The following is a 20,340-nucleotide window of genomic DNA, read 5'->3' as shown; positions in this document are numbered from 1 at the left end:
TGTTCAGAGAGAGGAACATCAGTAGAACAATTTATTTAATGAGAAGCTCTAAGAACTCAACCTTTGAGATGATAATAGCCGATCCCTTCTGCCCCTTTCCTATAATTCTCTGTTGCCAGGATAGGGGAAAACCCAAATGGGCTTCTCCAGGACAGACTGCAGAGAAGAGAAGGCTTCAATGATAACCCTCAAAGAGGGTAGGATCATTGCTTCCCAGGCGGGGCTGGAGGAGTACAAGGGAAAGGGGTGAGAAAGTGGGCACTGGGTTCTATCTGTAAAATAATGAAAGTCCCATATTTAGTTAGTTAACAAAGCTGAAGTCTCTGTAGTTTGAAGGTGCTTTACATGTTACTTAAGTCAGTTTTTTCCAGCTCTTGCTAAGTTTCCTTCTCTCTCTTTCAGAATCTAGAGCTTCTCTCCAGTAAGAGTTATTTTCCAGTGAGTCTCCTCTTCTTCTCTATTCTTTCCCATAAATTGTAGGCTCCTGTTCAATTGCCTGTCCCATCATTTATTCATTAACTACTCACTGAAGATCTATTAAGCACAAGGTATTGACTATTTTCTTCCTCATGTGATTGGAATTTTCTATTCTATTCCCTCTTTTTGCTGGCAGATTTGACTTACTGATAGCACTTAATAGTTCTGTATTATTTTGTTTCCCTTTAGTGTCCACAATATATCTACAAATAATGTCATTATTTCTGGCATTTGGCACTCACGCTAATTTCCTTTTCTCATCAATCTCTTCAAGTGTTCATGAACATGTTGAATGATTGAAATTGGAATGGACTGCCTTGGCCTTTTTGTGAATTTAACACAAATATTTTAGTGTTTTAATGTAGAGTATCCTGTTGGCTGCAGTTTTCAACAGCTATTCTTTATTGGGTTAGGAAATTCTTAGTTTCCTCCTTAATGAGAGGCTCTATCCTGGCAACTAATCACAGGTATGGCTGCTACATTTTCTCAAATCCATTTTCTGTTGTGATTATGATCATGATTCCCCCTCATTTCCCTATATTTATGATGAATTGTTTTTTCAAGCATCCTAGCATTAAACCATCTTTCCATTCCTAGAATAGGTATGACTTGTTCATGATATTACTCTTTTAAATAGGTATGAATGCATTGCATTTAACCTGACTATTCTATTTTGTGTTCACATTCAGGTATATGATGAGCTTGAAGATTCCTTTTTTGCATTACAGTTGACACTTTTGGTCTCAATCTTTATTATACATCTAGCATTTGCATGTGTTGAACAACTACTATGTGCAGACACTATGTAAGTCCCTGGGAAGACAATGGTGAGCAAAAACAATCTCCATTTCAACCCACAAAAATGATATACATAATTACTAACATGATAGGCACATTAAGGAGTAGTACAGGATGCTTCACAAGTTCACCTCACATACTCTGTCCCTTCTGACCCTCACTGCTCTCCATCTCACTGGCCTCTCAAATCCCTTCCATCACCAAGCTCACCGAACCATGGGGGAACTGCAAATTCTGTTCTTTCTGCACAAAATGTGTGCTCTTTACTTATTTCCCTTAATTAACAATTACCCATCTTTCCTCTCACAGCTCAGATATTCATATTTCAGAGAAGTCTTTTCTACCCACCTCCCTAGGCTAAATTGGTCCTCAATGATTCTGTTTTCCTTTTAGTTAATTAGCATTCTATAGACCTTAATGATACTGAAGCTTTTTCTATCACAGAAGATGTACACATTTATTTTCGCATCTTAAATTTGCCTTTCAATTTTTCGGATGATTTGATTTATAGAAGCTTTAAATTTTTTTTAACAAATCAATAGATCTCTTTTTTTTTGCAGTTAACTCCTCTGATTTTTAATATAACACATTCCCACTTGTCACTATGAACACACAAGCATATACTCTCACATATGCTTTGTATTTTATTTTAACGATTTGTGATTTTCCCCCTTCTTATTTATGTAGTCCATATGCTTTTTCCTCTTTCTTGGAAGAATCCACCTGGTAGGCTGTATCTGAAAGAAGGAGGCATAGGGTCTTCATTAACTAGAAGCACTACATGGTAGTCAAAAGAGGTAACACACCTGTTGTGTTTATAATGATCAGAATTCCATCTTTGATGGCTGCCCCAGTTTAAGTAGAATATTGATAAATGATAGCCATGCAAGACAAAATTTTTGTGATGGTAAGAACAGAAACTCACATTTGTCAAGTGTCCTCTGTATGTCACAAGAACCACAGTAGAAACACTACATACATCATCTCATTTAATTCACTCACCAGGCTTGCAATGTAGGGAATATTTACTACTCCCATTGTAGAGGTGAGGTATCTGCAGCTACGAGAGATTAATTAACTTTGTCAGGGTCACACAGAGAGTAAGTTGGTAGACCAAATTTTTATTCCGGAAAGTCTGACTCAAGATCCCTGTTTCTAAATCACAGTTACATAATACTGTATTTTGGGACAGTTAAATATTAAAAAAATTGTCATAAAAGGAATACATTAATAAGAATAGTTATTATTTATTGACATCCTACTGCGTACAAAAGCATTTTGAATCATTATAAATAAGTTAATAGCAGTAACCACATTTTTAGGGGAAAAAAGACACTTTGAGAGTTAACTGTGACATCAGTAGGACACATCAGGTCACAAAGTGAAGATTGTTGAGTTGAAAACCCCATCTTAATCACTATGATAGGGTTATTAGAATAAAGGAAGTTATCAAAGAAAAGACCGTAAATGTCTTCATTATTTTGGAAGATCATACCAAAGAATAAATCGGTTTATATCCACAGATTTGAATAGAAGAATTAGAACTAGTGAGTAGCAGATAAAAAGAGAAAGATTTCTGCTAAGTTAAAGATAGTCTGAATGATTATGCACATTTAAAATGGAAATGGGCTATCACTTCAATGAGTGGATCACCCGGCATTGGAAGTCCTAATGAAGGGTAAAAGATATGCATGCAAAATGGGATCAAAAGTGAATACTGGAAGGCGCCAGCTGGCTGTTCATTGAAGGCTGCTTTTGCCTCCTTCTCCAGCAAACGCACCAGCTACATGGGAGCCCGAAACCAGACAGAAGTATCAGTATTCCTCCTTCTGGTCCTCTCAGAAGATCCAGAACTGCAACCTCTCCTCTTTGGCTTGTTCCTCTCCATGTATCTGGTCACTGTGCTGGGAAACCTGCTCATTATCCTGGCTATCCTCTCTGACTCCCACCTCCACACCCCCATGTACTTCTTCCTCTCCAACCTGTCCCTCATTGACATCTGTTTCACCTCCACCACCGTCCCCAAGATGCTGCTGAACATCCAGGCACATAGCAAAGACATTTCCTATATAGGCTGCATCACTCAGGTGTATTTTTTTATGGTTTTTGCTGGAATGGATGATTTCCTCTTGACTGTGATGGCCTATGACAGGTATGTGGCCATCTGCCACCCCCTGCACTACACTGTCATCATGAACCCACGACTGTGTGTCCTCCTGGTTCTGATTTGTTGGCTCACCATTTTCTGGGTCTCCCTGATTCATATTCTACTGGTGGGGCAGCTGACCTTCTGTCCAGGCACGGAACTTCCACATTTCTTCTGTGAACTGGCTCAGATTCTCAAGGTGGCCTGCTCTGACACCCTCATCAATAACATCTGCTTGTATGTTGCCACTGCCCTGCTGTGCATGTTTCCTCTTACTGGGATCCTCTTCTCTTACTCTCAGATTGTCTCCTCCTTAATGAGGATGTCCTCCACTGAGGGCAAGTATAAAGCATTTTCCACTTGTGGGTCTCACCTCTCTGTGGTCTCTTTGTTCTATGGAACAAGCCTGGGGGTCTACCTCACATCCGCTGTGACCCATTCTTCCCAGAGAAGCTCGGTTGCCTCAGTGATGTACACTGTGGTCACCCCCATGCTGAACCCCTTCATCTACAGCCTGAGGAACAAGGATGTAAAGGGGGCCCTGCGAAGGCTCTTCAGTAGAGCAGCCTCGTGTTCATGATGGGCCATTGACCTCAGAACCAAGTGGATATTGTGGGCTGCAATTCAAATGTGAACTTAAATTTGTCTTTTTCTCTTCTAATAGACATGTTTGATTTATCTGATTCCCAAAGTGCCCGTGACTTCCCTTTTATTTGTTTTTGTATTAGTCTCTCCTCAACAGCTCCCTCCATAGTCTTTTTTTACTTTTCTTCTCTATATACTGTCCATAAAGTTCCATGTTTGGCCAGCTTTCTTACAGCCATTCTCAAGATTTCTAACTTTAGGCTTAAAGTACTTATCATATCAAGTGCTTCTGTGGTTGCCCCCAAAATTATCCTCTAAAACATTCATGTGCTTCACCCTCATTTGTTGGTGTCCTTGTTTTCCCCACAAGAAATGGAATGAGATCATACATGGTCATACCAAAGTGTGTACCATATCAGAACTGTGCCTGTTCGTTCCTTCACATGTTTGACTTTGCATCATCTTGAAAAAATGTCCTGGAGACATTTCCTCTCATTCACCCCACTTCTCAAAAGAAGAGAGTGAGATTGAGTTGGCCTATAACATGTTAGCTGTCATGGAGTTTCTTTTTTTTTCATAATAATATTTTTATTATATTATGTTATTCACCGTAAAGTACATCCCTGGTTTTTGATGTAAAATTCGATAATTCATTAGTTGCGTATAACACCCAGTGCACCATACAATACGTGCCCTCCTTACTACCCATCATGAGCCTATCCCATTCTCCCACCCCCCTCCCCTCTGAAGCCCTCAGTTTGTTTTTCAGAGTCCATAGTCTCTCATGGAGTTTCTATTCTACTTTTTATATGAACAGTGATGTGATTTTCAACTTCAAAATAGGAATCTAGATTTCTATGATTATATTCATAATATACTGCCTAAGAACACTAAGGTGTAGCTTCATTCTTTGTGATCCTTTCACCTTTCCTTCCTTCCTTTCATTCCTTATTTTACTTGATTTTTATTTCCTATACATGCAATTTTAAGATACACCCTCTAAGATCCTAAAACATGTAATAATGAATACATTAAAATTAAGAGTTATTCTCTCACATGGTTTAATTTTTATTTTCTGGAACTCTCTGAGGGTGCCATTAGGAATGGTAGTTACACACATGTGGAATGTGTTCAGAACTTAGCTCATTTGAGAAGAATGTTGATAGAACTGAGTGTTCAGTGAAGGTTGGATTAGTAGATGCTGTCCACATTTCTCCCACATTCCCTGGGATCCTCTCACCATGTTCACTGCATGACTGCCAATTACCAGCCCCAGTCAGCACCAACTTTTCCCAATAGGCCCAAAGTGCCAGGGAACTATGCCCGCACCAAGACAACCCTTGATGGAGAGCTATGGGGTTTACCATGTCTTTCACCCATTAGCTGGGATAATTCTGAGGTTTGTATTTTGTAGCATTTTCCGGAATTTCTCCACAGGATGAGGACTCTGCTCATTTCCTGTGTTAGCTGACTTAATATAAACTTAATTGGATGTATTTTCTTCCCTGTGTCACTTCTCCTCTCTCTCACCCATGTTCCAATGCTCCTTGTTCCTTCCAATAAAGTGCTTGCACATAAATCCTTGGCTTGGCATCTGCTTCCCTAGGAACCCAAGATAAGACAAGTTGTAAAGCCTATAATGTATCAAGACAATATCCTGAAAGGAGAAATTTTTGGAGAAAAAAAAAAGGAACTAATTATCGGGAACATAGTTAGGACTGCAAAATTACACAAAAATTAAAGTTTGTTAGAGAGAAAAGACTTATTTGATGTGGCTTCAATTCACTTTGATTCCATTAAGTCTAATCCAATGTGAATTTATTTTTTGCCGTGTACACATTGAGGAGGGAGCCAAATGATTACAAAACAGAGTGGCGAGCATAATAGTATTGGCGTGTCATAGATCCTGTTGAAAACAAAGGTAAAAGTTTTCAACCCACCTTGAGGATTTCAAAAAAAAAAAAAAGCTCTTTAAATTTTTACATTTAAACATATCTTTATTGGGGCACCTGGGTGGCTCAGTCAGTTAAGCATCTGTTTGATCCCAGAGTCCCGGGATCAAACCCCAAATCAGGCTCTCTGTTTCCTCTTGTAAGAACCCTGATGATTACATTGAGCCGCCCAGATAATTCAGGGCATATTTCCCATCTCAAGATCCTTAACTTACTAATACTTACAAAGTGCCTTTCGTCATCTAAAGGAACACATTCACAGATTCTGGGGATTAGTGCACGGACATCGTTGGGAGGTTATTATTCACCTTGCCACGGGAGACACGTGAGTTAGAATTTGCCAACAATTGGTTGATAAGGTCTTGAGCTGAGAATGTGGAGAGTCCGTCACAGCACTCTTTGCTGGTTTTCAGTGGACACGATCATCTCATGGTCCTGTCTCGCATAAAGATAAGGTTGCACTAGGCAGGTGTGCTTAGGTGACAAATGATAGAAGAGAATTTCCTGATTCATCTGAGCATAACTGAGCAGAGGCTCAGCTGGACACTGGGGCTCAAACACCATGAGGATTTCCTTTCAGGTTATCAGCTTTGTTTTATCAAACTGGCCACTTTCAAACAGAAAGAGACACAGAGACTAGCAGCTCTCACAACTCACACCTCGCAGCTGTACTATTTAAGAACTGGAATTACTTTGGTTACTCATGTGCCAAAGAAGAAGAAGAAGGAGAAAGGAGGAGGAAAAGGAGGAGGAGGAGGAGGAGGAGGAGGAGGAGGAGGAGGAGGAGGAGAAGAAGGAGAAGGAGAAGGAGAAGGAGAAGGAGAAGGAGAAGGAGAAGGGGAAGAAGAAGAAGAAGAAGAAAGGATTAAGGAGATGTGGTCCATATATACAATGGAATATTAGCCATTAAAAAAAACGATTTCTCAACATTTGCTGCAACATGGACGGGACTGAAGGAGATAATGTTAAGCGAAATAAGTCGAACATAAGAAGTAGGAAGATCAATAGGAGAAGAAAGGGAAGAAGAAGAGGGGCGGTAAACAGAAGGGGGAATGAACCATGACAGACTATGGACTCTGGGAAACAAACTGAGGGCTTCAGAGGGGAGGGGATGGGGGATCGGGATAGGGTGGTGATGGGTATTAAGGAGGGCACGTATTGCATGGTGCACTGGGTGATATATGCAAGTAATGAATCATGGAACTTTACATCAAAAACTAGGGATGTACTGTATGGTGACTAACATAATATAATAAAAAAAAGGAAGGAAGGAAGGAAGGAAGGAAGGAAGGAAGGAAGGAAGGAAGGAAGGAAGGAAGGGAGGGAGAAGAAAGAAGGAAAAAAAGAAAAGAAAAAGGGGGGGGATAAGGAAAAAAATCTCAGGAAACGATTTTCATCTGCACAAATATGTTCTTTCCAGCTTGGGCCAGTCAACTATGGTCAGGAAACAATGTTACCAGCAGCCCCTTTAGAACAACATTTGTTTGTTTACTGGGTCAGTAATATTTTAGCTTCAACCACTGCAAGGATAAACAGGTACAGGTGTATGGGAAGAATGGTTTGTCATATTAAATTCCTGTTCTTTTTTTTATATAATAATTTTTTTATTATATTATGTTAGTCACCATACAATACATCCCTGGTTTTCGATGATTCATTAGTTGCGTATAACACCCAGTGCACCATGCAAATTCCTGTTCTTAATAAACCTCATCGAGTATGTTACATTTGTGAAGAAGGTGAATGCATGTCTAGGAGACAAGCGCCCTGGACAGATGGTAAGGTTAATACAAAGGGTGGGAGTTTGCCTGAGATGGATCTGGCTGGAGTGGAGAATGGGAGCATAATGCAAGAGGAGGACAGGAGTCCACAGCGATCGTGTGAGGCTTTCCCTGCCTTTGAAAGACTTTTGCTTTCATTTGTTCTGAGTGATGTGAGGAGTCATTGCAGGGTTTGGGATAGATACATGACACCATATGACTTAGGATCTGAAAGATTATTCTAGCTGCTGGGTTGAGAATGGATTGATTGCAGGGTGTGAGGATGTCTGCTTGGAGCCGACTGCCGAAGACCATGTGGAATATGTGTGGCTAGGGCCAGGGTGGTGCTAGTAGTGTAAGGGTTGAGAAGTGGTTCTTGGGGATATGCTGAGAAGGTAGAGCCAAGAGGATTTGTTCTCGTCAGGATATGGGTGTGAGATAAAGAGAGGAGTTATTTGTTATTTTTTATAGGGCAGGATCTTAAGGAACCCTAGAAGACTTCTTTGAAGGAAGATAAAGCTTTTTTAATCTCCAGGAGCATGATCTTGTTGACTGCACGTGTTTGGATATACCGAGTAAAGAAGGAATAAATGGAAGAAAGAAATTTGCCTCTCTGCATAGCTATTTTCAGGGAAACGGAAGAGGGAGAAAGTTTCATTTCTATTATTCTCCTGATCTTAATTGTTTAAAAAGTACGGTGACAATAGAACAATTTATTTAATGAGGTGCTTTGAGAATTCAGCCTCCAAGTGCCGGGAAACTTTGAATAAGCCCTGGTGTCCCCAAAGCAGATCATGTTGGGCCTTCCAGAGATATGGGTGATGAATTCCCTGCCTGGATCATCTCCTTGAAATTTCTGAGGGAAAGTCACTGTAGGAGAAAGAGCCAGGGCAACCAGGGGTTTCCCTGATGCCATCTGAAAGAGTCAGTCCATCTTAGTAAAGGCTCAGGGTAGGGGTCAGGTGAAGGAGATGTGAACAGTGGAGAAAAACTTTTAACTAGACCAGAGCATTAGGGACACAGACGACAGCAGTGTTTCTCAAAGTGTCTCCAGATCAGCACTATCTGCATACCCTGGGAGCTTGTTAGACATGCAAATTCCTGACCTTCATCCCAGATCTACTAAATCAGAAACTCCAGGGTCAGGCCCAACCATTTGCATTTAATAAGCCACCCAGGTGAATTTTACGCTAAAAATTTGAAAACAAGGGCCTGAGGGGATTTGTTGAAATGCTTGATGAAGGACCCACCCAGGGCTGCATCTTCAGAGGTCTGAGGGCTCTCCACTTCCAAAATCTTACCTACAAATAATGACACATTTGTCTTTTTGCTTTACAAAGCTTGTGTCCCCTCTCTTTTTTCATCTCACGCATTTGTTTGAATTATCAGAATGCTATTACAAGTTCCTGGTTCATAGCTGCGACCCTTTGTGTTCATTAATTGTCATTTCTTGATGCATCCATGTTCTGCTGACCATCTCATTTAAAAATCGTGATGATTTATCATTTTAAAGATAAATCCTTATTGTTTTCTAGTTTGAGAGCCTGCATCCCCTCCCTCCTGCCCACGTATACGCCACCACTTACAGCAATGGCTATTAAAAATTACCAAATACATTTTCTTCCTATTTGCCAACTTTTTTGTCAACCTAAAATTGTCAGGAGGCAATAATTAAGCAAAAGCATGTATTCGGTATCAAAGAATTGCAATTTGGGTATACAGATTTTAGTAGTGACCCAAATAGTGTCCCACCACTAAGCAAAAGTCAGGGTTTTTAAAGCGAAAAGAGAATGCTTGCTGTTCACAGAGATTTTTGATTGGTGTTGATGGCAGAAAGCTGATCTTGGCTAAGGCTATCACTAAGCAAAAGTCTATTACTCTAACAAGTCACAGGTGTTCAGGCAGAATCTTTGGAATTTTTGCAGTTGGGCCAGATCATGGTTCCACCTGCAAGGAGGAGCAGAAGGCCCATCCCCTTAATGGCCTCCCAGCTCCATTTGAAAACACCTTGACATAAAGACTCCACTGTATTTCAACTTTTACTTTTTGTTTTGATATTGTTAAAAACAAGACAACAGGCCCAAAATGGAGTCATTTATGCCAACCCTCATGTAACCAAACAGAGATTAAATTAATCAGCTGCCCCAGAAATGGAATTTTAAAATAGCTGATCGAAGTCACCTCATCAGCACTAGTTAGGTGACCTGCCTGGTGGGCCCCTGCCACCCCCTACAGGGAAAGTAACCTTGCAATAACCAACCCGCTTTTTTGCCTAGTACAGCTGCCTTGTTCCTGCTCTCTTCTGCCTATAAAAGTCTTCCATTTTATATGGCTTCTTAGAGCTCCTTGGACGCTGCCTAATTCAGGTTAATTTGATACATTTATACATTTTAAATTTTATTTATTTATTTATTTATTTATTTATTTATTTATTTATTTATCAGAGAGAGAGCACAAGCAGAGGGAGCACCAGGCAGAGGGAAAGGGAGAAGCAGGCTCCCCGCTGAGCAAGGAGCTTGATGCAGGACTTACTCCCAGGACCCTTGGGATCATGACCCAAGCTGAAAGCAGACCTTAACCAACTGAGCCACCCAGGTGTCCCTACTGTGAATGTTCGTAATGCTACAGAATTGTGTAAATATATATATATAAATATATAAATTACATATGTAAATATATAAAAAATAAATTATGTGTATATATCCACAATAAAAATACAAATAAGAATAAAATAAAGTTGTTATAATTTTAGATCTGAGCCTCTTTCCCTAGAGATGTTGACTGGGTAAGTCTGGAATAAGGTGGGAAGCTCTACATTAACAATAGCCCCAGATGATACTTTTGATACAGCTTACATTTTGAAACATTGTCCTAGGGCAACTGTTCCCAAAACATTGTCCTAGAGACCAGCAAAATTTGGAACTTGTGAAAAATCAAAGTTATCAGACCCAAACCCAGACCTACTGAGACAGAAACTTGGAGATGAAGCTTAGAAATCTGTTTAAACAAATAACTCAAAATCATCTTGGTGCAGGCTAAAGTTTGAGAACCATTACCCTAGTGACTCCTGGGACCCTTCACTACTCAGCCATCTGCTTAATGTGACTACTACAAGTCAGTTGTCCCCAAGAGGAAATCTAAAAAAGACTGGAGAGAGTCTTCCAAGAGAAAAAGGACCCAGAAGAGAGGAGTCACATCTGGCCCCACTGTTACTCTCCCAGGGATAAGGAATTGGCAGGTCAGAGACTGTTTCTCCTGTGTGGTCCCTGCCTTTGAGGAGTCCAACTGATCAGGGAATGGAAAATCCATTGATCAATTTGTCTAACAAGCTTCAGAGGGCATTCAATCCCCAGGGCCACAAAACCTGTAACACATCGACTTATAGTCACCAAGGCCCATGTACCACTCTCAAGATACTCATGCCTTCTCCAGGAGAAATCAGCCAGGCCCTGTGTTACATGCCTGGCTCTGTATCCCTTCTCTTTTGGGAAACAAATCTTTCTTCATTACCCACCCTCTGTGAGAGAACAAGATTCAGGGCAGTTGGCCCCTGTGGTGAGTCCACATTGCCAAGCATGCACAGTCTAGTAAGTATTGTGGGAAATAGAGAAAAGAGGTGGTTGGGTAGAAAGGGCACTGACTACTGTTATGCATATGGCAGGCACACCCTATGACGTCTATGCAGAAGGAGCTCTAGGGGCCAACTGCTTGGGAGGGTAAATAGCTATACATCTTATTCAAAGTTGCTGTTGTTAGTGAGCTTTTGCTTTGGTTGCATGTTATTTGGGTGGGTGGTTGACAGAGATTATAGAGATGAGGAGGAAGAGGCTAAGCACCCAGTCCACTCTTGGATACCATAGCACTTTCCAGAACCACACTGTGTAGTGATACAGTTACCAGTCAGAGGTATACCAATGGATGGCCCCAGGTACTGATAGATTTTTAGGTTGCTCACTGTGAAGTATTGATTTGTTTTCTCCTACCTGGCCCCAAAACTCAAGAGCTGCCATCTTCACTCAGCCTAGACAAATTCTTTCTGACTCTTTCTTTGCCACCTTCATTTGCTGGGGAACATCTCCTGTTTCTTCAAAAGGACCTGTCCCTCCTCCTCCTTCTTCACCCTTATCTGTGGTTCTTATAATTTCAAGAGTGAGGAGTCTGTGTTCTCTGGTGTCTGGGGCCACAGTATATAGAAGACAAAGGGCAGGGTGGATAAGGGAGGAAAAGGGAAGTATGCAGGAAGGTCCAATGTCCAGGCCCCTCTTGACATTCTACCCTTTTGCTCTGGGAACATTCTGGGAGACATTAAACTCACATGTCCCTTTCTTATAGTTCCCTTGATTGCGCTTGGGAATCAGGTCTCATCCTTAAGTAGGGGCATGGAATCATTAGCAAGACATTAGACTAATTTATTCACCTCTTCTGGCCTTTGTTCCTGTTCCCTAAAACAAGTGGCTTGGTCCCCTCAACATTAATGATGTGAGGATTCCCAACCCCATTCCCTTTGACCCTAGTTTTTGCCTGCCTTAAATCTATCTTTAACTCCAGGCACCAGGGAAAATTGTGATATGAATCATGTTACTCCTTTGGTCACAGTCCCTACATAGGCCCTATCCTCTATCCATTATTTTTTTCAGGGTTCCCAGAGATGCGGTCCCCGGTCATCTCTCCAACCTCATTCTTCACTGCTCCACGTCCCACTTTGTGCTTCAGCAAATTGCTAAGAGCACCCTGTCCCATGCTGCTTTTTGCTCATGTGCCTTTTCCTTTGCTGCCGTCTGTGCCAGAAAAGCCCATACTCAATCACCATCCTAGACAACTCCTTGCCCAGGGGTCTCTTCCTCCAGGAATGCTCCCCTGACTCCATTATTTCAGGGTGAATTTGGGGTTCCTTTCTGTCCTTCACTTTGCAGACAGTCCTTCACTGTCCAGGCACTTTGCACTGCCTTTATCTTAGCATTTAATTCACTGTATTACAATGTCAGGCTTCTGTATCCGTCATTACCTGTGGAAGGTGGGGTTCCTCAGGACAAAACCATATCATTAATCTTTGTATCCCGAACAGCTAACACTGAGCCTGTCCCAAAGAAGCCCTTCTTGCACTAGACACTAGAAACAGAAGATAAACATGTATTTGGTGCATAAATAAAGGGGAGAGTATAAATGACAAATGATTGTATCCTCCACCTCTAATTTCTAACCTCTGGTCCTAAGATAAAATGTTTCTAATGTGTGGGAAACGCTTTCCTAAGACAAATGCCATTCCTCATTTCATGACTCATTTGAATCACAATCCACCCCCAATATGAAATGAAAATTTTCCCTTGATTCTAATGCAATTGATGATGTTAACACACACACCATATTCCAGGAAATACCCAGAATTGAGGGCATTTCCTGTGCACTCTCTGATATTCTGCTCAACAAAACAGATCGGAATGCAAGAGAGTAAGCCACACTTATGAGAAGTCAAGGGAATTTTTTACAAACTCTCATACTTTACTTTAAAGATGAGTCATGATCATTTGCTTAGAATACCTCTCACCAGAAGCCAGCAGAGATGATCGCAAACGGCTCGCCCCACCAAGGGTCAGAACAAAGATGTTTGTTCATAGTTAAACAATTTGTCTCTGGTATGATTGTTTTTATTATTCTAGAGACACTATCTGCTTTGGGAGTTTTTTGTGGGTTTTCTTTTTTTGAGATAAAATTGACATGTAACATTATATTAGTTTCAGGCGTACAACATAATGATTCAATATATTGCACATATAGGGGCGCCTGGGTGGCTCAGTTGGTTAAGTGCCTGCCTTTGGCTCAGGTCATGATCCCAAGGGTCCTGGGATCGAGCCCCACATCAGGCTCCCTGCTCAGTGGGGAGCCTGCTTCTCTTTCTCCCTCTGCTGCTCCCCCTGCCTATGTTCAATCTCTGTCTTTCTCTCTGTCAAATAAATAAATAAAATCTTTATAGTATATATATTTTATGTAAATTTTATAATTTACATATATGTTTATATATAAATTTAGGTATAAATTTATATATAATTTTTATATATTGCACATGTAATATTTGACATATTACCACAATAAGTCTAGTTAACACCTACTACACAGTTACAAAAATTTTTTTCTTGGGGAAAACTTTTTTTAAAAAGATTTTATTTATTTATTTATTTATTTATTTATTTATTTGACAGATTTATTTATTTATTTATTTGACACAAGCAGAGGGAGCTGTAGGCAGAGGGAGAGGGAGAAGCAGACTCCCCACTGAGCAAGGAGCCCAACACGGGCTCCCCATTAAATACTGGGGAAGTATTTAATGAGCACCATTGAGGATATGACTCAAAATTCTGTTTGTGACCTTTGTAGTATGGTTGAAATGTAGAAATGGTTGAAACCTTGATATCTGCGTTTTCATTAGACATTTTCACCAACCCTTAACTTCACAGATGAAGGGCATTTTGTCAAGCAACAAATGTCCGGGAAGCATCTGGCCCTGGCCCTGAGGATGTTGATGGCTCCTGGTACACTAAGCATTGAGAATTTGTTCATGTGGTTTATTATTTGGTAAAGACATGTTCTTTTTCTTCCTTTCTTTTTTCCTGAGGAGTAAACATACATTCTACTCATCCTGAAATCATCTATCCAGATATTTGAGATACTCTTAAAATTTCTCACCTCTGAGACATAGTTACCTGAACCTTTTTTGGGTCCCAGACAAGGCAGATAATCCAGATTAAGTTACTGGGGTTCACCAGACCTCATGTTCCACATTTGTGTTAGAGTGAGTTTGGACCATTTATGGCTAAGGCCCAAAGTGGTTCTTAACTTTTTAGATTTGATGATTCTAAATAGAGGATAAATGAGTGTCCCAGAGGCCAATGGACAGGGGTTGATGAACATTATTAAATGTTGCATGTAATGAATAACAGAATGTAGGATTCCTAAATTTTGTAATGCTAAGGCTTTTATGCCCAGTGTTTCACTTCAAGAAATAAAAACAGTAGAGAGACTCTAGAGTTTACCCATGCCTATTTCATGTTCATTCCCTGCTTCAATCATCTAGCCGATGAGTTGGAGACATGGAGCCAAGAAATCAAACAAGTGTTTCAGAATTTTTACTCCTGGGATTTTCCCAAGACTCAGTGCATCAGCCCCTTCTCTTCGGTCTGTTCCTGTCCATGTACCTGGTCACCGTGCTCGGGAACCTGCTCATCATCCTGGCCGTCAGCTGTGACCCCCACCTCCACACCCCCATGTACTTCTTCCTCTCCAACTTGTCCTTTGCTGACATCTGTTTCACCTCCACCACCGTCCCCAAGATGCTGGCGAACATCCAAACACAGAGCAAAGTCATCACCTATGCAGGCTGCATCACCCAGATGTGTTTTTTTATGGTTTTTGGAGGTATGGACACTTTTCTCCTCACTGTGATGGCCTATGACCGGTTTGTGGCCATCTGTCACCCTTTGCACTACCCAGTCATCATGAACCCCCAGCTCTGTGGCCTCCTGGTTCTCATGTCCTGGTTCATGAGCTTGTCATACTCTCTGATCCAGAGTCTGTTGATATTACAGCTATCCTTCTGCACCAACTGGGTAATTCCACACTTTCACTGTGAACTTGCTAAGGCCCTCACACTTGCCTGCTCAGACACATTGGTCAACCACATCCTTCTATATATGGTAACTAGTCTTCTTGGCATTGTTCCCTTCTCTGGGATCCTTTTTTCCTATACCCGAATTGCCTCCTCAATCTTGAGAATCCCATCAACTAATGGGAAGTATAAGGCATTTTCTACCTGTGCATCTCACCTATGTGTGGTTTCTTTATTCTATGGGACAGGGCTTGGTGTGTATTTCAGTTCTGATGCACCTTCCTGGAGGAGCATGATTGCCTCGGTGATGTACACTGTGGTCACCCCAATGTTGAACCCCTTCATCTACAGCCTACGGAACAGGGACATCAAGAAAGCTCTACAAAAAGTTTTGGGGAGAACACTCTATGTTCAGTGATAGGAACTCTAGTCCTGGGTTTCTGAGCTGACAGGGATAGCAGCAGTTGGCTAAAGAAATCCTGCCTCTTAATCACATTGAGTTTTGCTTCTCACCTATCCTTCATAAGTAACTTTGCTCAGAATTGCCTTGTGAATACTTTTTCTTATGTACTCTAACCTCTTATGTTGACTGCTCCGTTATCCTCAGTTCTACTCTCCACATCCCCTCCTTTAACTTTCATATTATTGCACCTCAGCTTGGATTTCCAGTCCTGCAGCCACTTTAAGTACCAATTCAGAATAGTTGCATGAGGATTATGAAATAGTGCATTTTATCAATAACCATTGCTAGTTCCTATTTACTAGGCACATTTCGTGTGCCAGGCTGCAGTAGGTGTCTGGAACACAGCAGTGATGAGGAAGACAAAAACAAACAAACGAACAAACAAAAAAACAGACAAAAATCTTTGCCCTCATAGAGCATAAATCCAGAATATCAGTTTCTCGGATCACATTATATGTCCAAACAGAATATACACTGATGGATAAATTATTTATTTTGTTATTAGCAAGGTTGAACTTTTCTCCATATGTTTGTTGAGAGCATTTCCAAACATCTTTGAGTTTGGGTTTCCAGATTCCTTAAGCTTTTCAATGGGGAGCTCCCTGCTGCCCCCAGGGAGGCCTTGAATGAATGAATGCTTCCATTCTTCTCCTTTCCTTGAATTTTCCCATTCCTGAGCTCAGCACTGGGTTTGTAATTCAAACAATATTGTGGACCATTTCAACAACCTTGGAACTGTCTTTAAAATTTTCTCAAATAAATTTTATTAGTAACAAGGTGTCCCACATTGAGTTCCTTGTGAAGCAGACTCTTAGACAATGATTAGCATGCAGGATGTTTACCAGTCAGTGTTCCTGGAATCAACACCTGGGGAAGGGCAGATGTGTAGTAAGGAATTTGGCCTCACCTAGAAAGAGATATGGCCTTTGTCCCAGCTCCCAGAGGTAACCTTTAAACACTTGAAATTCCCCCTAGTGATAAGAGTGATTGATTATTCATGGAGGGCCTCACAGACCACACCTGATAGTTTTTGCTCATGAAATGACTTAGGATGGGGTTGGCCATTTCAAAAAGACCAGCCATGTGATTAAAGGGTTGGAGCTTTGGGGAAAGTGGTATCAGTCCAACCTCGGGAGGGAGGCTGGAAATTGAGTTCAACCATACAAGCCATTACTCAACTAATCATATCTATGTAACGAAGCCTCAATAAAAATTCTGGACACTGGAGCTCAGGTGAGCTACATGGTTGCTAACAGTCTTTGAGTATTGTCACACATATTGTCTCAGGAAAAGGTAACGGGTCTGGACTCCAAGGAAAGGGGACAACAGGAAGCTTGACATATAGGATGTTCCAGATCTTGCATCATGTGTGTCTTCCTTTGGCTAAATATAATTTGTATTTTCTTGCTATAATAAAACTGCCATCATAGTACATTGCTTCTTGAGTTCTGTGAGTCATTCTAGTGCATTATCAGATCTGAGGCAGTCCTCTCAGTTTGAATCATTCTAGCAAATTATCGAATGTGAAAAAATTCCCAAATTTGTATCCAACTGGTCTGATGTGAGAGTGGACCTAGGGACCCCTGAACTTGTGGCTGGGGTCAGCGGTGAGGGCAGTCTTGTGGTTTGGCAAATTCTTTGCAGCAAAGAAGAACACTGGAAAAAGTCAAGCCAAGCTGAAGCCCATCAAAGACCTCCAAAAACCAGCAGGGAGCTCTGGAGTTAAGATGATCTCTTAGAGTTGGCAGGAATTAGGGGAAATGGAACAAGTGTTTACACCCCCACATCAGTTATCAGATGTGGGCTACCCCAGGACGGAGGCATGACCTTGCGGAGGCAGATCCCTACAGGGGTTGATTGCAAGAGTTAAATAACACCCAACATTTGAAGAAACAAGTCCTTTACTCCTGACATGAGATCTTTTTTTTTCTTTATTGTGGTAAGATAACATTAAATTTATCATCTTTCTTAACCATTTTTAAGTGTACAGATCAGTGGTATTAAGTACATTCACACTGTTGTGCAACCATCACCACCATCCATCTTTAGAACTTTTCCATCTTCCCAAACTGGAACTCTGTCCCATTAAACACTATCCACCCCTCTCCCTCTCCCAGACCCTGACTCCCACCATTCCACTCTTAGTCTCCATGAATTTGGCTATGTTAAGCACCCTATATAAGTGGAAGTATACAGTATTTGTCCCTTTGTGTCTGGTTATGTAATATGATTGAGCAGAAATTCGATTGAATAGGAGAGATAATCATCGGGAAAATTGGGAATCACCTCTGCTCTGGTGGTTCTTCTCCCATATACTCCTTGGGAACCGCAGATACTAGTTTTCCTAGGGAAGTCCTAGGAAACTTGACAATCGTGTATTCAAACTCAATATTAATAGTGACCCATTTTAGTTTCAAAAGGAAATTAAATAGTTATCCTATTCGCTTAAAAGTCTGATCAAGATGGGACGCCAGGATGGCTCAGTTGGTTGAGCATCTGACTCTTGATCTCAGCTCTGGTCTTGAGCTTAGAGTCATGGGTTCAAGCCCTGTGTTGGGCTCTGCCCTGGTTGTGGAGCCTACTTAAAAATATATACATATGTCTGACCAAGATCAGTAAGGAACAAAAATGTATTAGATGTTGTGGTGCTTAATGTAGGATTTAGATCCTCCTAACAAATTGGGGGGGGGGGTGGAAATCATAGGAAAATAACAAGAAAGAGAGAACTATGATTATTTTTGCAATGATAGAAACAAGACTGTTCATGACCATGAGTCCTGGGCAATGCATAAAGAAAGTGAGGATATATGCATAATCCTGCAGGGGCTATAATTTAAGTGGATAGTCCAAAATAATCTCCAAATTCCATTAGAGCTATGCTAACAGGAAAAATTGTGAAAGCAAAAAGCAGAGATCCATAGAGGACATATACTATGTGACTGCAGATTCAGAATTTCTTGTTGTTCACATTAGATTTGCTGCATTTTCCAGTTCTTTGAACCAGGAAGGATTAAGACAGATGCTGAGGAGGTGCCTGGGTAGCGCAGTCGTTAAGCGTCTGCCTTCGGCTCAGGGCGTGATCCCGGCATACCGGGATTGAGTCCCACACCGGGCTCCTCGGCTGGGAGCCTGCTTCTTCCTCTCCCACTCCCCCTGCTGTGTTCCCTCTCTCACTGGCTATCTCTCTGTCACATAAATAAATAAAATCTTAAAAAAAAAAAAGACAGATGCTGAGATTAGACTGTTCTTCTGATCATCCCCCACAGTGCCCTCTTGATGTCCCTGTTCCTCAGGCTGTAGATGAAGGGGTTCAGCATGGGGGTGACCACCGTGTACATCACCGAGGCCACTGCACCCTTCCTGGGGGAGGGAGAGATGGATGAACTGAGGTACACTCCAAGGCCCGTTCCGTAAAACAAGCAAACAACTGACAGGTGAGAGCCACAGGTAGAAAAGGCTTTGTACTTCCCATCTGTGGATGGGACTCTCAGAATGGAGGAAACAATTCGAGTATAAGAGCAAAGGATCCCTGAGAGTGGAATGCCACCAAAAACGGCACCAATAAAATACATCAGTATGGTGTCAATGGAGGTATCAGAGCAGGCAAGGTGGAAAAGCTGAGGTGCATCACAAAAGAAATGATGGATTTCCACATTTGTGCAGAAGGTAAGTTGTGACACCATCAAACAGTGAATCTGAGATTCCAAAAGGCTGCTGAAAAATGACACAAGGACCAACAAGCCACAGAAGCATGGATTCATCATGACTGGGTAGTTCAGGGGGTGACAAATGGCCACAAACCGGTCATAGGCCATCACAGCCAGGAGTAGATTGTCCAAACACCCAAATAGAAAAAAAAAGGACACCTGAGTTATGCAGCCTGCATAGGAGATAGATTTGCTGTGTGTTTGAATGTTCACCAGCATCTTGGGGATTGTAGTGGTGCTGAAACCAATGTCAGCCAAGGACAGGTTGGCCAGGAAGAAGTACATGGGGGTGCGGAGGTGGGGGTCAGAGCTGACAGCCAGGATGATGAGCAGGTTCCCGAGCACGGTGACCAGGTACATGGACAGGAACAGCCCAAAGAGAATGGGCTGCAGTTCTGGGTCATCTGAGAGTCCCGTGAGGAAGAATTCTGAGATAGCTGTTAGATTCTGTGGTTCCATGCAGGTGGGACACCTCTCAAAAAAGAAGAGACTATTGAATAAACAAAACAAGTGTAGAGACACCCAGCTAAGTGTGCATATTTTGATTCAAGCAACTCACACTTGGGGAGCATACATCCCGTTACCTTCAGCAACGTTTCTCAATTGCAAACTCTTCTTAGAACGCTTTCCTAATTGCTGTCTGGGCTATTCACCTGTTTCTATATATACCCACCATGAAGACATTGAGCCAAAGAATGTTAGAGAAGCATACAAATGTATAAACATAGAAATAGTTATACTTGCTTAAGAACCCACATTTGTTGCCAGTAAAAAATTGAGTTTTCTTGCTTTCCCTGCATGATCCCATTCCCCTGCACTTCAGTTGCCCAAAGGCAAACACTGTCATGAATG

General features: G+C 41.4%; 3 protein-coding genes across 3 annotated transcripts; 2 read left to right on the top strand and 1 right to left on the bottom strand.

The window, feature by feature from the left end:
- The first annotated feature begins 3,062 nt into the window (after positions 1–3,062).
- On the top strand, positions 3,063–4,001 carry LOC123777637 (olfactory receptor 7D4-like). The gene has a single exon (XM_045774403.2). It carries the CDS (start codon positions 3,063–3,065, stop codon positions 3,999–4,001), a length of 939 nt encoding a protein of 312 aa, XP_045630359.2.
- A 10,802-nt stretch (positions 4,002–14,803) lies between these two features.
- Positions 14,804–15,736, top strand: LOC123777600 (olfactory receptor 7D4-like). The gene has a single exon (XM_045774362.2). It carries the CDS (start codon positions 14,804–14,806, stop codon positions 15,734–15,736), a length of 933 nt encoding a protein of 310 aa, XP_045630318.2.
- Positions 15,737–19,017: 3,281 nt separating this feature from the next.
- On the bottom strand, positions 19,018–20,004 carry LOC123777601 (olfactory receptor 7E178-like). The gene has a single exon (XM_045774363.2). The coding sequence runs from the start codon at positions 19,945–19,947 to the stop codon at positions 19,018–19,020; it is 930 nt and encodes a 309-aa protein (XP_045630319.1). The 5' UTR covers positions 19,948–20,004.
- Between the last annotated feature and the right edge of the window lie 336 nt (positions 20,005–20,340).

Source organism: Ursus americanus, chromosome 14 (assembly GCF_024610735.1).
Source record: "Ursus americanus isolate L20-20 chromosome 14, mUrsAme1.1.p, whole genome shotgun sequence".
NCBI classification, from domain to species: domain Eukaryota; kingdom Metazoa; phylum Chordata; class Mammalia; order Carnivora; family Ursidae; genus Ursus; species Ursus americanus.
The sequence above is the reverse complement of the archived record's forward strand: the minus strand, read 5'-3'. Positions and strand labels throughout refer to the sequence as shown.